Below are 13,976 nucleotides of genomic sequence, written 5' to 3' on the forward strand. Positions count from 1 at the left end.
TGATGGGGGAGGGGGGAAGAAAAATCCCCCTGCACGGCAATGACATAATGTGCTAGTTTTGCACATTTTGAGAGACTTACCTTAGAACGAAGCCCTCCAGCACCGCGCTGTCACTGCTGAGAGGGCTTCAATCTTCAACCCAGTCTTCCTTCCGGGTTTCCTTCCCCATGACTACATGAGTGGCCGGGGGCGCGATGACATCACTTCCGCTCATGCGCATGGGAGCCGCTGTTTGCGGCACAGGTTCTGAAGCTCCGGCACTGTATGCTGGACCTCCAAAGTGCATGTACCGGTGATGTCACCGGCTGCATGCACTCTGAATTGAATATCTTCTAAACAGTGCAAGTTTGAGATATTCACAGTACCTACAGGTAAGCCTTACTATAGGGTTGACTGTAGGTACAAGTGGTAGAACAGAGTTTGCTACCACTTTACCCTAATTAGTTGCAAAATGTTGTCCAGCTCTTCCTTGTTAGTAGCACTTGCTTTTTGTTGCCCTGTTCCAACTTTTTTGAGATGTGTTGCTGCCATCAATTTCACAGTGATTTAATATTTTTCTTAACCACTTGCCGACCGCTTACTATATATATACGTTGGCAGAGTGGCTCCTACAGGCAAAACCACGTATCGGTACGTTGGTCGTCTGGTGGCAGCTAGGCGGTGCGCTCCCGCCCCCGATCGTCAGCGGGGAAGCCGATGCGTGTGTTAGGCGGCTCCGATTGCTGCCTGACACCTGCGATCGCTCCCCACTGAGAGAGGAAGACGGTCGGCTATTGTAAACACAGCTGACCGTTCTTCTCCATGAAATGATCATAGAGCACCTGTGATCCTTCTATATAGGATCACATGTCTCTATGGTCATCTCAGAAGCCATGCCCCCCCCAGTTAGAATCCCTCCCCTAGGCTCACATTTAACCCCTTGATCACCCACAGTGTTAACCCCTTCCCTGCCAGTGTCATTATTACAGTAACAGTGCATATTTTTAGCGCTGATTACTGTAGTAGTCACTGGTCCCCCCAAAAGTGTCAAAAATGTCAGTTAGGGGTCCGATCTGTCCGCCGCAATCCCGCAAAAAATCGCAGATCGCCGCCATTACTAGTAAAAAAAAAAAAAAAAAAAAAAAAAACAAAATGACAAATTTTTCCTATAGTTAGTAAACGCGATAACTTTTGCGCAAACCAATCAAAATACGCTTATTGGGATTTTTTTTTTTTGGCCTAAAATGGTGAAAATATTTGATTTTTACATTTTTTTTTTATTGGGAATGTCATATAGCAGAATGGGAAAAATATTGTATTGTTTATTTCAGAATTTTTTTGTTTATAGCGCAAAAAATAAAAACGGCACAGGTGATGAAATACAGCCAAAAGAAAGCTCTATTTGTGGGGAAAAAAGGACAGCAATTGTATTTGGTCGCACAACCGCGCAATTGTCCGTTTAAAGTAACGCAGTGCCGTATCGCAAAAATTGGCCTGGTCATTAAGGGGGTAAAACCTTCCGGTCCAGAAGTGGTTAAAAACAAAAGATCAAAAAAGATTACCAAAAATATGTAGCAGAAAACAAATTGGCCTAAAATGTTAAATTTTGATTTTTAATTTTTTTTTTTTTTTTTTTTTTTTGAGAATGTCGTTTAGCAGAATGTAAAATATGTTGTTGTTGTTGTTGTTGTTGTTGTTGTTGTTGTGTTTTTTTTTTCAAAATTGTTGGTGTTTTTTTGTTTATGGCGCAAAAAATAAAAATTGCAGAGGTGATCAAATACCACCAAAAGAAAACTCTATTTGTGGAGAAAAAAAGGACATCCATTTTATTTGGGTACAGTGTCGCACGACCGCGCAATTTGTCTATTTAAAGTAACGCAGTGCCGAATCACAAAATAAGGCCTGGTCATTAAGGGGGGCAAATCCGTCCGGTCTTAAAGTGTTTAAAATGTTACATTTTCTCAGTTTAAACATTTTGATACGTTTTCTATATTCTATTGTGAATAAAATGCAGGTTTATGATTCCAGTATGCTGCTCTTCGTTATGGGATCTGTAGATTGTCCCTTAAAGCGGAGTTCCGGCCTATTTCGCAACTTTAGTGATTCCTGGAGTGCTCGCTATGCTGATCAACAATTGGGCATTTTCAATTTTTTTTGGGGGTCCCTTACCTTATTTTCAGGGCATTTTTGATTGTACTTCCTCCTCCTCTCCCCTCTGTGGCCATGGCCACTGACATCACTTCCGCCTTTGCATTGCATCCTGGGAGTTGTTTGTCATCACTCCCAGGAGGCTGCAATCAGGAAGAACTCCCAGAACACTCCCTTACACTGCGGCTTCAGATGCCCACATCCAAGATGGCCGCGCCCAGACAGTGTTTTTAACCACTTGCCGACCAGTCACGTTGACTGTACTGCGGCAAAGTGGTTTGTTATCGTCTGGCGACGTAGACCTACGTCGCTGGACATTCCCCTCTCTCGGCGGCGCGCGCGCGCGCCGCTGGAGGCTCGCTCCCGCTATTTTCAGTTACAGCGGGAGTCGGGCCAGGGGAGGAGCGGCGGTGATCACCGCCGCTCTTCCCCGATCGTCGGGGATCGAGTGTGGATCTCCTAAGTGACAGGCAGGGTCAGATTGCAGGGTTCAGCGTAGCTGAACCTGCGATCTGTCCCTGTGTCACTCAGTCACCTCCCCCCACACACGTTAGTAAGCACCAGGTATACATTAACCCCTCCCTCTCCAATAAAAATTAACCCCTTCCCTGCCAGTGTCATTTTTACAGTAACAGTGCATATGTATAGCACTGATTACTGTAATAATGTCACTGGTAACCCCAAAAGTGTCAAAAAATGTCAGTTAGGGGTCCGATCTGTCTGCCACAATGTCGCAGTCCCGCAAAAAAAATCGCAGATTGCCACCATTACTCGTTAAAAAAACACCAAAAATGACAAAAATCTTTCCCTTAGTTAGTAAACGCAATAAGTTTTGCGCAAACCAATCAAAAAATGCTTATTGCGATTTTTTTTTTTTTTTTTTAACAAAAATATGTAGCAGAAAACAAATTGGCCTAAAATGATAAAAATTTTTGATTTTTACATTTTTTTTGGGGGGGAATTTCATATAAAAAAAATGTGAAAAATATTATTTTTTTTCAAAATTGTCGCTATTTTTTTGTTTATAGCGCAAAAAGTAATAATCGCACAGGTGATCAAATACCACCAAAAGAAAGCTCTATTTGTGGGGGAAAAAAGGACATAAATTTAATTTAGGTACAGTGTCGCACGACCGCGCAATTGTCCGTTAAAGTAACGCAGTGCCGAATCGCAAAATATGGCCTGGTCAGGAATGGGGTAAAACCTTCCGGTCATAAAGCGGTTAAAAATACGCTCATTGAGAATTTTTTTGTAAGACATGTAGCTAAGTACATTTTGGCCTAAATATATGACAAAAAATTGAATATATTGGATATTTTTTAACTGTCAAAGTAGAAAAATATTGTTATTTTTTCAAAATTGTCGCTTTTTTAAATAATATCGCAAAAAATTAAAATCGCACAGGTGATCAAATACCACCAAAAGAAAGCTCTGTTTGTGGGAAAAAAAGGACGTAAATTTCGTTTGGGTACGGCGTTGCATGACCGCGCAGTTGTCAGTTAAAGTCGCACAGTGCCGAATCGCAAAAAGTGGCCTGGACGTAAGACAGCAAAATCCTCCGGTGGTAAAGTGGTTAAAAGTAAGATTTTGACTATAATCCAATACTGTACACCTTGTAAGTATGAGAATGGCGGTTCTGTAAAGGGCGATGGATTAGTATTATAGGGGTATTTGAGGCCGGAACTCCGCTTTAAGAATGTTCTGTCAGCTCATCAGTTTATAGAAGATAAAGAACTGCATGGCCGTACCACACCCTGATAAATGTCATTCTCCTTCCAGATCCAATGACGTCACGGACCTATTGCCTGAAGAATTGCTTCTGGTGAGAGATCATTTGAGATGTTGTAAATGATGATATTATTGTCTTTTATATTGGTGTTCAATGTTTTCACTAACCTTGAGCTGAAGGTAGGAGCTCCTCCTGCTATACCTCTGAGCACCTCAATGGGGCGCCATATGGCAGAATGGCTGTGCTCCTGGAAAGGGAAGGTGGTACAATGTAGAATTATTTATTATAGGACATTATAAATCAGGATTATCCTTCACACACTATTCCATAAAGTGTTCCTAAACCCTCCATGGCAAAATACAATGACTCAATGTAGAAGCACACCTTACATCAGGGGTCCTCAATCTTTTTAAACAGGGGGCCAGTTCACGGTCCCTCAGACACTGTTGGGGGCCGGACTATAGTTTGAAAAAAAAAATATGAACGAATTCCAATGCGCATATTTTATTTGTAGTGCACAAAAAAACAGGAAAAACAATACAATATTTATTGTTATATATATATATATATATATATATATATAATTTCTATATGACCACAGAGTGCCCCTTTTCAATGCCAGAGTGACAACAGCATGCCGTGCCCCCTTTCAATGCCAGACTGACCACAGCGTGCCCCTTTCAATGCCAGACTGACCACAGCGTGCTCCCTTTCAATGCCAGAGTGACCACAGCGTGCCCCCTTTCAATGCCAGACTGACCACAGCGTGCCCCCTTTCAATGCCAGACTGACCACAGCATGCCCCCTTTCAATGCCAGACTGACCACAGCATGCCCCCTTTCAATGCCAGACTGACCACAACATGCCCCTTTTCAATTCCAGAGTGACCACAGCGTGCCAAGCCCCCTTTCAATGCCAGAGTGACCACAGCGTGCCCCCTTTCAATGCCAGACTGACCACAGCGTGCCCCCTTTCAATGCCAGACTGACCACAGCGTGCCCCCTTTCAATGCCAGACTGACCACAGCGTGCCCCCTTTCAATGCCAGACTGACCACAGCGTGCCCCCTTTCAATGCCAGACTGACCACAGCGTGCCCCCTTTCAATGGCAGACTGACCACAGCGTGCCCCCTTTCAATGGCAGACTGACCACAGCGTGCCCCCTTTCAATGGCAGACTGACCACAGCGTGCCCCCTTTCAATGGCAGACTGACCACAGCGTGCCCCCTTTCAATGGCAGACTGACCACAGCGTGCCCCCTTTCAATGGCAGACTGACCACAGCGTGCCCCCTTTCAATGGCAGACTGACCACAGCGTCCCCCCCCCTTTCAATGCAGACAGACTGACTGACTAAGGCTTACATCATCATCGATTCCTGGACCTTTTTCCTGCAGTCATGCCATCATTATGAGCCTTTAAAGTCTGGTTTATGGAGTTTCCACCTTTAGGGTGCCTCCTCTGCCTTAGATGGTCTCCTTGGAGCCACCCTGACCCGCACAATCCTACCTGGGACTGAATCTCCTCATGCTGCATTGCTTGAGCGATGTAAGGGCAGTAAGCTGGTGCTGTGCCAGGGAGATGCTTGCTCAGTACAGGCAGGGTGCTGGTGCTGTGCCAGGGAGATGCTTGCTTAGTACAGGCAGGGTGCTGGTGCTGTGCCAGGGAGATGCATGCTCAGTACAGGGAGGGTGCTGGTGCTGTGCCAGGGAGATGCATGCTCAGTACAGGCAGGGCGCTGCTGCTGTGCCAGGGAGCTGCATGCTCAGTACAGGCAGGGTGCTGGTGCTGTGCCCGGTGAGATGCATGCTCAGTACAGGCAGGGTGCTGGTGCTGTGCCAGGGAGATGCTTGCTCAGTACAGCCAGGGTGCTGGTGCTGTGCCAGGGAGATGCATGCTCAGTACAGGCAGGGTGCTGCTGCTGTGCCAGGGAGCTGCATGCTCAGTACAGGCAGGGTGCTGCTTCTGTGCCAGGGAGCTGCATGCTCAGTACAGGCAGAGTGCTGGTGCTGTGCCAGGGAGCTGCATGCTCAGAACAGGCAGGGTGCTGGTGCTGTGCCAGGGAGATGCATGCTCAGTACAGGCAGGGTGCTGGTGCTGTGCCAGGGAGATGCTTGCTCAGTACAGGCAGGGTGCTGGTGCTGTGCCAGGGAGATGCATGCTCAGTACAGCCAGGGTGCTGGTGCTGTGCCAGGGAGATGCTTGCTCAGTACAGGCAGGGTGCTGGTGCTGTGCCAGGGAGATGCTTGCTCAGTACAGGCAGGGTGCTAGTGCTGTGCCAGGGAGATGCTTGCTCAGTACAGGCAGGGTGCTGGTGCTGTGCTCAGAGCATGCATTCTCAGTAGGGGCTGCGCTCTCATGCTGTGCTCAGGGTATGCATGTTTAGTACGGGCAGCATGGTTGTTCTGTGCTCAGGAAATGCATGCTCAAGTATAGGGAGCACACTTGTGCTGTGCTAAATAGATGCATGTGCTCTGCTTGGAAGATGCTCGCTCAGTATAGGAAGCAGTCTGGTGCTGCCCCAGGAGAATGCATGCTCAGTACGGGCAGTGTGCTGGTGCTGTGCGCAGGGATTCATATGCAGTACAGTGCTGCGCTCAGGGACTCTTGTGCAGTTCCAACAGTGTGCTGGTGCTGTGCAAGGGGGTTGAATGCACAGTACAGGCAGCACTCTCTGGTGCTGTGCTCAGGGCACACATACTCTGTATGAGCTGCACTCTTGTGCTGTGCTTAGGGTAGACATGTTTAGTGCAGACAGTGTGCTGGTTCTGTGCTCAGGAAATGCATGCTCAAGTATAGATAGCACGCTGGTGCTGTGCTCGAGAGATGCATGCTGAGTATGGGTGCTGCGCTGGTGCTGTGCTCGGAAGATGCATGCTCAGCATAGGTGTGCACCTCCAAAGCTCAAACACGTGTGTATGTGTGTATGTATGTAGGTGTATGTGTATATATATATATATATATATATATATATATATATATATATATATATATATATATATATATATATATATATATATATATATATATATATATATATATAGTGAACAGTGTCAGTAAGGCAGAGATTGGTGTATTTTTTATTTTGTATTATTTTATTTATTTATTTTAATTTTTACACATTTTTTATCAGGGGTTTAAGCAGGGGGAATCTGCGCCACCCAGAGTGATTAGGGTGTGCCCTGGCACACCCTGTGCGCATGCCTATGATGCTCAGTATGGGTACTGCACTGGTGATGTGCTCAAAAGATGCATGCTCAGTATTGGTGGCGAGCTGATGCTGTGCTCGGAAGATGCTTGCTCATTATAGGAAGCAGTTTGGTGCTGTGCTCAGGAGATGCATGCACAGTACAGGCAACACTCCGGTTCTCAGCTCAGGAAATACATGCTCTATACCAGCAGAGTGCTGTGCTTAGAGGATGCTTGTTCAGTATGAGCAACACTCTAGTGCTGTGCTCAGTACAGGCAGTGCACAGTACACAGGTGCTGTGCTTGGAAGATGCATGCTCACTATTGGCAGAAATTTGTGCTGTGCCAGGGAGACGGCATGCTCAGTATGGGCAGTGGGCTGGGGCTGTGCTCAGGGAAGCATGCTCAGTACGTGCAGTGGGCTGAGGCTGTGCTCAGGGAAGCATGCTCAGTACGTGCAGTGGGCTGAGGCTGTGCTCAGGGAAGCATGCTCAGTATGGGCAGTGGGCTGGGGCTGTGCTCAGGGAGACAGCATGCTCAGTATGTGCAGTGGGCTGAGGCTGTGCTCAGGGAAGCATGCTCAGTATGGGCAGTGGGCTGGGGCTGTGCTCAGGGAAGCATGCTCAGTATGGGCAGTGGCCTGGGGCTATGCTCAGGGAAACATGCTCAATATGGGCAGTGGCCTGGGGCTGTGCTCAGGGAAGCATGCTCAGTACGGGCAGTGGGCTGGGGCTGTGCTCAGGGAAGCATGCTCAGTACGGGCAGTGGGCTGAGGCTGTGCTCAGGGAAGCATGCTCAGTATAGGCAGTGGGCTGGGGCTGTGCTCAGGGAAGCATGCTCAGTATGGGCAGTGGGCTGGGGCTGTGCTCAGGGAGACAGCATGCTCAGTATGTGCAGTGGGCTGGGGCTGTGCTCAGGGAAGCATGCTCAGTATGGGCAGTGGGCTGGGGCTGTGCTCAGGGAAGCATGCTCAGTACGTGCAGTGGGCTGAGGCTGTGCTCAGGGAAGCATGCTCAGTATGGGCAGTGGGCTGGGGCTGTGCTCAGGGAAGCATGCTCAGTACGGGCAGTGGGCTGGGGCTGTGCTCAGGGAAGCATGCTCAGTACGGGCAGTGGGCTGGGGCTGTGCTCAAGGAAGCATGCTCAGTATGGGCAGTGGGCTGGGGCTGTGCTCAAGGAAGCATGCTCAGTATGGGCAGTGGGCTGGGGCTGTGCTTAGGGAAGCATGCTCAGTACGGGCAGTGGGCTGGGGCTGTGCTCAGGGAAGCATGCTCAGTACGGGCAGTGGGCTGGGGCTGTGCTCAGGGAAGCATGCTCAGTACGGGCAGTGGGCTGGGGCAGTGGGCTATGGCTGTGCTCAGGGAAGCATGCTCAGTATGGGCAGTGGGCTGGGGCTGTGCTCAGGGAAGCATGCTCAGTACGTGCAGTGGGCTGAGGCTGTGCTCAGGGAAGCATGCTCAGTATGGGCAGTGGGCTGGGGCTGTGCTCAGGGAAGCATGCTCAGTACGGGCAGTGGGCTGGGGCAGTGGGCTATGGCTGTGCTCAGGGAAGCATGCTCAGTACGTGCAGTGGGCTGAGGCTGTGCTCAGGGAAGCATGCTCAGTATGGGCAGTGGGCTGGGGCTGTGCTCAGGGAAGCATGCTCAGTACGGGCAGTGGGCTGGGGCAGTGGGCTATGGCTGTGCTCAGGGAAGCATGCTCAGTATGGGCAGTGGGCTGGGGCTGTGCTCAGGGAAGCATGCTCAGTACGTGCAGTGGGCTGAGGCTGTGCTCAGGGAAGCATGCTCAGTATGGGCAGTGGGCTGGGGCTGTGCTCAGGGAAGCATGCTCAGTACGGGCAGTGGGCTGGGGCTGTGCTCAGGGAAGCATGCTCAGTATGTGCAGCGGGCTGGGGCTGTGCTCAGGGAAGCATGCTCAGTATGGGCAGTGGTCTGGGGCTGTGCTCAGGGAAGCATGCTCAGTACGGGCAGTGGGCTGTGCTCAGGGAAGCATGCTCAGTACGGGCAGTGGGCTGGGGCTGTGCTCAGGGAAGCATGCTCAGTACGGGCAGTGGGCTATGGCTGTGCTCAGGGAAGCATGCTCAGTACGGGCAGTGGGCTGGGGCTGTGCTCAGGGAAGCATGCTCAGTACGGGCAGTGGGCTGGGGCTGTGCTCAGGGAAGCATGCTCAGTACGGGCAGTGGGCTGGGGCTGTGCTCAGGGAAGCATGCTCAGTACGGGCAGTGGGCTGGGGCTGTGCTCAGGGAAGCATGCTCAGTACGGGCAGTGGGCTGGGGCTGTGCTCAAGGAAGCATGCTCAGTATGGGCAGTGGGCTGGGGCTGTGCTCAAGGAAGCATGCTCAGTATGGGCAGTGGGCTGGGGCTGTGCTTAGGGAAGCATGCTCAGTACGGGCAGTGGGCTGGGGCTGTGCTCAGGGAAGCATGCTCAGTACGGGCAGTGGGCTGGGGCTGTGCTCAGGGAAGCATGCTCAGTACGGGCAGTGGGCTGGGGCTGTGCTCAGGGAAGCATGCTCAGTATGGGCAGTGGGCTGGGGCTGTGCTCAGGGAAGCATGCTCGGTATGGGCAGTGGGCTGGGGCTGTGCTCAGGGAAGCATGCTCAGTATGTGCAGCGGGCTGGGGCTGTGCTCAGGGAAGCATGCTCAGTATGGGCAGTGGGCTGGGGCTGTGCTCAGGGAAGCATGCTCAGTATGTGCAGCGGGCTGGGGCTGTGCTCAGGGAAGCATGCTCAGTATGGGCAGTGGTCTGGGGCTGTGCTCAGGGAAGCATGCTCAGTACGGGCAGTGGGCTGTGCTCAGGGAAGCATGCTCAGTACGGGCAGTGGGCTGGGGCTGTGCTCAGGGAAGCATGCTCAGTACGGGCAGTGGGCTATGGCTGTGCTCAGGGAAGCATGCTCAGTACGGGCAGTGGGCTGGGGCTGTGCTCAGGAGATGTATGCCGAGTACATTTATATAGCTCTGACATATACTGCAGTGCTGTACAAAGAATATTGAACACACTCAATAGGCCTTTGTGGTTAGATGGCAGTTCATGTACGTTATGATTTATGAATGGAAATCAAGACTAACACAATCCGGAAAAACTTCATGCAAATAGAGCCATAAGCCCTGTAAGACTGGCTATGTTCCTTTGATTCCCCATTGTTCTCCTGTGTCAGTGCAGCTATCTAAGCACGGTAGTGGGATGTGCAGGACTGATAAATGTCCGTTCCGGGTGGAGTTGATCCTTGTATTTCTTTTCTTTCTCTCAGGCAGACCAGCAGGTGGAGGTGGTGAAGAGAGCGGCTCATCTTGTAGGGAAGCGACTGGCGAGCTGTATGCAGGGTCCACTCAGCTCTGACATGGACAAGAGACTGGTGAGGTTTGGTGACAACGTCATTCTTTGTAGAGCAGATTAAGGGAACACAAGGATGACGATGGTGATTTATCTTTGCAGAAGAAACTCGCCTTGATGTCACTCTCTATGGCCATGGCGGATTGTTTGAAGGACATGGAGAGCGAGTCCAGTCTCCGGTGAGTTCGGTCATGGTTGGGTGATTGTAATGACTCCATTATTAATTGCAGTTTTCTGTTTGTGAATGTTCGATTCATGGATTATCTATATGCTATAGGGTCTTTTAAACTGAAACTTTACTATGGGTTGACTCATCGATTGGTGCCGTCATGCAGGCATTAACCACTTGCCGTCTGCTCACGTTGCTGCTACTGCAGCAATGTGGCTCGTTATCGTCTAGCAATGTAGTACTACCTCGCTAGACTCCTCCCCCAGTAGGCGGAGCTCGCGCGCCGCCGGAGGCGCGCTCCCGCTGTTTTCAGTCACAGCGGGAGTCGGGCCAGGGGAGAAGCGGCGGCGGTCGCCGCTGCTCTTCCCCGATCGTCGGGGAATCGAGTTTGGAGATCCGCCCGCCTGTGTAAACAAAGCGGGCGGATCTCCTAAGTGACAGACAGTGACAGATCGCAGTGTTCAGCATAGCTGAACATCCGATCTGTACCTGACTCACTCAGTCACCTCCCCCCCCCCCACACGTCAGTAAGCACCAGGCATACATTAACCCCTCCCTCTCCAATAAAAATTAACCCCTTCCCTGCCAGTGTCATTTTTACAGTAACGGTGCATATTTATAGCACTGATTACTGCAGTAATGTCACTGGTACCCCCAAAAGTGTCAAAAATGTCAGTCAAGGGTCCGATCTGTCCGCCACAATGTCGCAGTCCCACAAAAAAAATCACCGTCATTACGCGTTAAAAAAAAAAAAACACCAAAAATGACAGAAATCTTTCCCATAGTTAGTAGACGCAATAACTTTTGCGCAAACCAATCAAAATACACTTATTGTGATTTTTTTTTTTTTTTTTTTTTTACCAAACATAGGTAGCAGAAAACAAATTGGCCAAAAATGTAAAAAAATTTTGATTTTTACATTTTTTTGGGGGGAATTTCATATAAAAAAATGTTAAAAATATTGTTATTTTTTTGAAAATTTACGCTCTTTTTTTGTTTATAGCGCATGATAAAAAAATTGCTTAGGTGATCAAATACCACCAAAAGAAAGCTCTGTTTGTGGGAAAAAAAGGACGTCAAATTCGTTTAGGTACAGCGTCGCACGACCGCGCAATTGTCCGTTAAAGTCACGCAGTGCCGAATCGCAAAATAGGCCCTGGTCAGGAAGGGGGTAAAATCTTCCGGGACTTAAGTGGTTAAGAGGACCTATGGTATGCATAAGATCCTCTCTCTTCATCACGACCACATTATCTCTCACTGCCTCTTCGCTTTAACCCATTTTAGGCAACCCACGTTTTTCCTCAGGTGTCCAAGATGGGGCCTTTCACACTCTAATCAACTCTGGACATTATCTGGCCTCTTATTTTCTGGCAACGGTCTCCTGGCCTACTCTGCAGGACCTGACAAACTCTGAAGGCCCTTTCCATTTGGACTTTTGGAAGGCCTTGTAGTTGCATCATTTTTTGGGCTCTCTCCCACCTTCACGTGATTTTTGCCGCTGACTATGTTCGCGACATATTGCACTCATCCAGGAGTGTTACCTCCTGATCTCCTTTGCACTCTCGACAATGTCTTCCCTGTTGGTAACACCCACCAACAACTATCAATTGCCCTTCCTCGAAAAATAGGAGCTAGGCTTGGAGAGGACATTAACAGCGGACCAACAGAATAACATTATTCGGTTTGCCTTGAAGTTTTTGATCTGTACAAGAGTAGAGGAAGTTAATTCAAAAAATTTGACTTGTGGTGTTATTACCCCTTCTCTCCTTCATAAATATTTCCCGAATGTTACAGATCACTGCTGGAGGTTCAAGGAGGAGCAGGGGACACTGCTACATATCTTTTAGTCCTGCCCCAAGCTTAGCCACTACTGGAAAGAGGTCCAGATGATTTCCCTAAAGATTTACTGACTACATTATACCGGATGATCCGGCATTTTTTTCACCCTGCCATCTCCTGAATGCCTGCTTTTTTTTTTGGAGTTTATAATGGGCTACTGTGCCACAACCGCAAACCAAGCACTTGGCTAGGGATTGCAGCACAGTCTCTTTGACCTGAATGGCCAAGTTTGACATGGGCTGCCACCTGTCAACTCAATAATCCGCGTTAAATTTGCAGCGGCCACCAAGCATCACAGTTCCAGTATGTGAACAGCCCCCTCCAGCTGTATTGTAAGCTTTTATGCAAACAGAAGGAGCAGTGCTACTACCCATACAGTTCACCAATAAACAAGCTCCCGGGTGCCCATTCTACAGCCGTTTAACTAAGTACATATGTAGAAAGATGATCCGCACACCGATAGTTGCTTTTAAAAAAAAAATCTACATCTCTATTCAGGAACCACAGAACACAACTGCTGATAAGATCAGTTGATGTGTTTCAGCCTACAAGGCCTTAGTCATAACTCATCATGTTATGACTAAGGCCTTATAGGCTGAAACGCATCAACTGATCTTATCAGCAGTTGTGTTCTGTGGTTCCTGAATAAAGATGAAGATTTTTTAAGAGCAACTATCGCTGTGTGGATCATCTTTCTACATTGTAAACTTTTAGGTGGGCAGTCAGTGCCTTTTAGGTGGGCAGCCAGTGCCATCTTAAGAGCATTAAAGGGCCCCGGGCAATGCAGTGCACTGGGGCCCCGTATACACAATCCCCCACGAGAATAAAAATGCAAATTATCGATAAGGCGATATTTATTGGTACAGCAGTGCCAGGCTAATGACAGCTTCCAAGTTGTGGCTGGGTCACTGGGCAGGTGGGGCCCCCGGACAACTGCCCAGCGTGCCCATTTGGTAAGATGGTCCTGTGGGCAGTAAAACTGCACCTCAACCACCTATTTTTTTTTTTTTTTATTTTACCACTCTCTGACTGCCCATGTGAAACGGGCTTCTTCCATCATAATTCGATAATTTAGGCTTCTTCCATCACTTTCTTTTATTTTTAAGATCAACAAGCAAATCTTTAATGAACCAAGACTGCATCCCAAGGCCTGGCACCCCAACCCAACCCGTATGAAGCACGTGATTATGCGCATGTTCCTGACTCAAACAGATGTGAACCTAGGTGGAGCTGCTGTACAGTGACACACAATCCTGTCTAGTGAGTTGCAATAAAACGCAGTATGTCTGCATTTTTCGCAGATCACTGCAGTGTAGCTCCGGGCTGTGGTTCAATGTAAATAGAACAATGTCGTGAATATAAAACATTGCAAATTGTAGAGATTTGCAAGATGGAAAATTTTTGTTTTTGATTCATTCATTAAGTAAATCATTCCGTTGGATTTTTTCGATGGATCCAAATCAATGCGGATCATTCGTTATGTTGTTACGGTATTTCGGATGCTTCAAACATTAACAAAAGGCCCAAACTATCTCATCATGTCATCTAAATGAAATGAATGCATTGTTTTCATTATAATTTTTTTGTTTTTTTTGGAC

The 13,976-nt window shown here is 48.5% G+C and overlaps 1 protein-coding gene across 1 annotated transcript in view; it reads left to right on the plus strand.

Annotated features, from left to right (window-relative positions):
* The window catches only part of SH3BP1 (SH3 domain binding protein 1), a 66,234-nt gene that overhangs the window by 12,885 nt on the left and 39,373 nt on the right, over positions 1 to 13,976 (plus strand). The window contains exons 2-4 of the mRNA XM_082265753.1: positions 3,907 to 3,949; positions 10,288 to 10,392; positions 10,473 to 10,549. Coding sequence (XP_082121879.1) covers positions 3,907 to 3,949; positions 10,288 to 10,392; positions 10,473 to 10,549 — 225 coding nt within the window. The remainder of the gene's footprint in view (positions 1 to 3,906; positions 3,950 to 10,287; positions 10,393 to 10,472; positions 10,550 to 13,976) is intronic.

The sequence above is a fragment of the Pelophylax lessonae genome (genome assembly GCF_965119305.1).
Source record: "Pelophylax lessonae genome assembly, chromosome: 8".
Classification (NCBI taxonomy): Eukaryota; Metazoa; Chordata; class Amphibia; order Anura; family Ranidae; genus Pelophylax; species Pelophylax lessonae.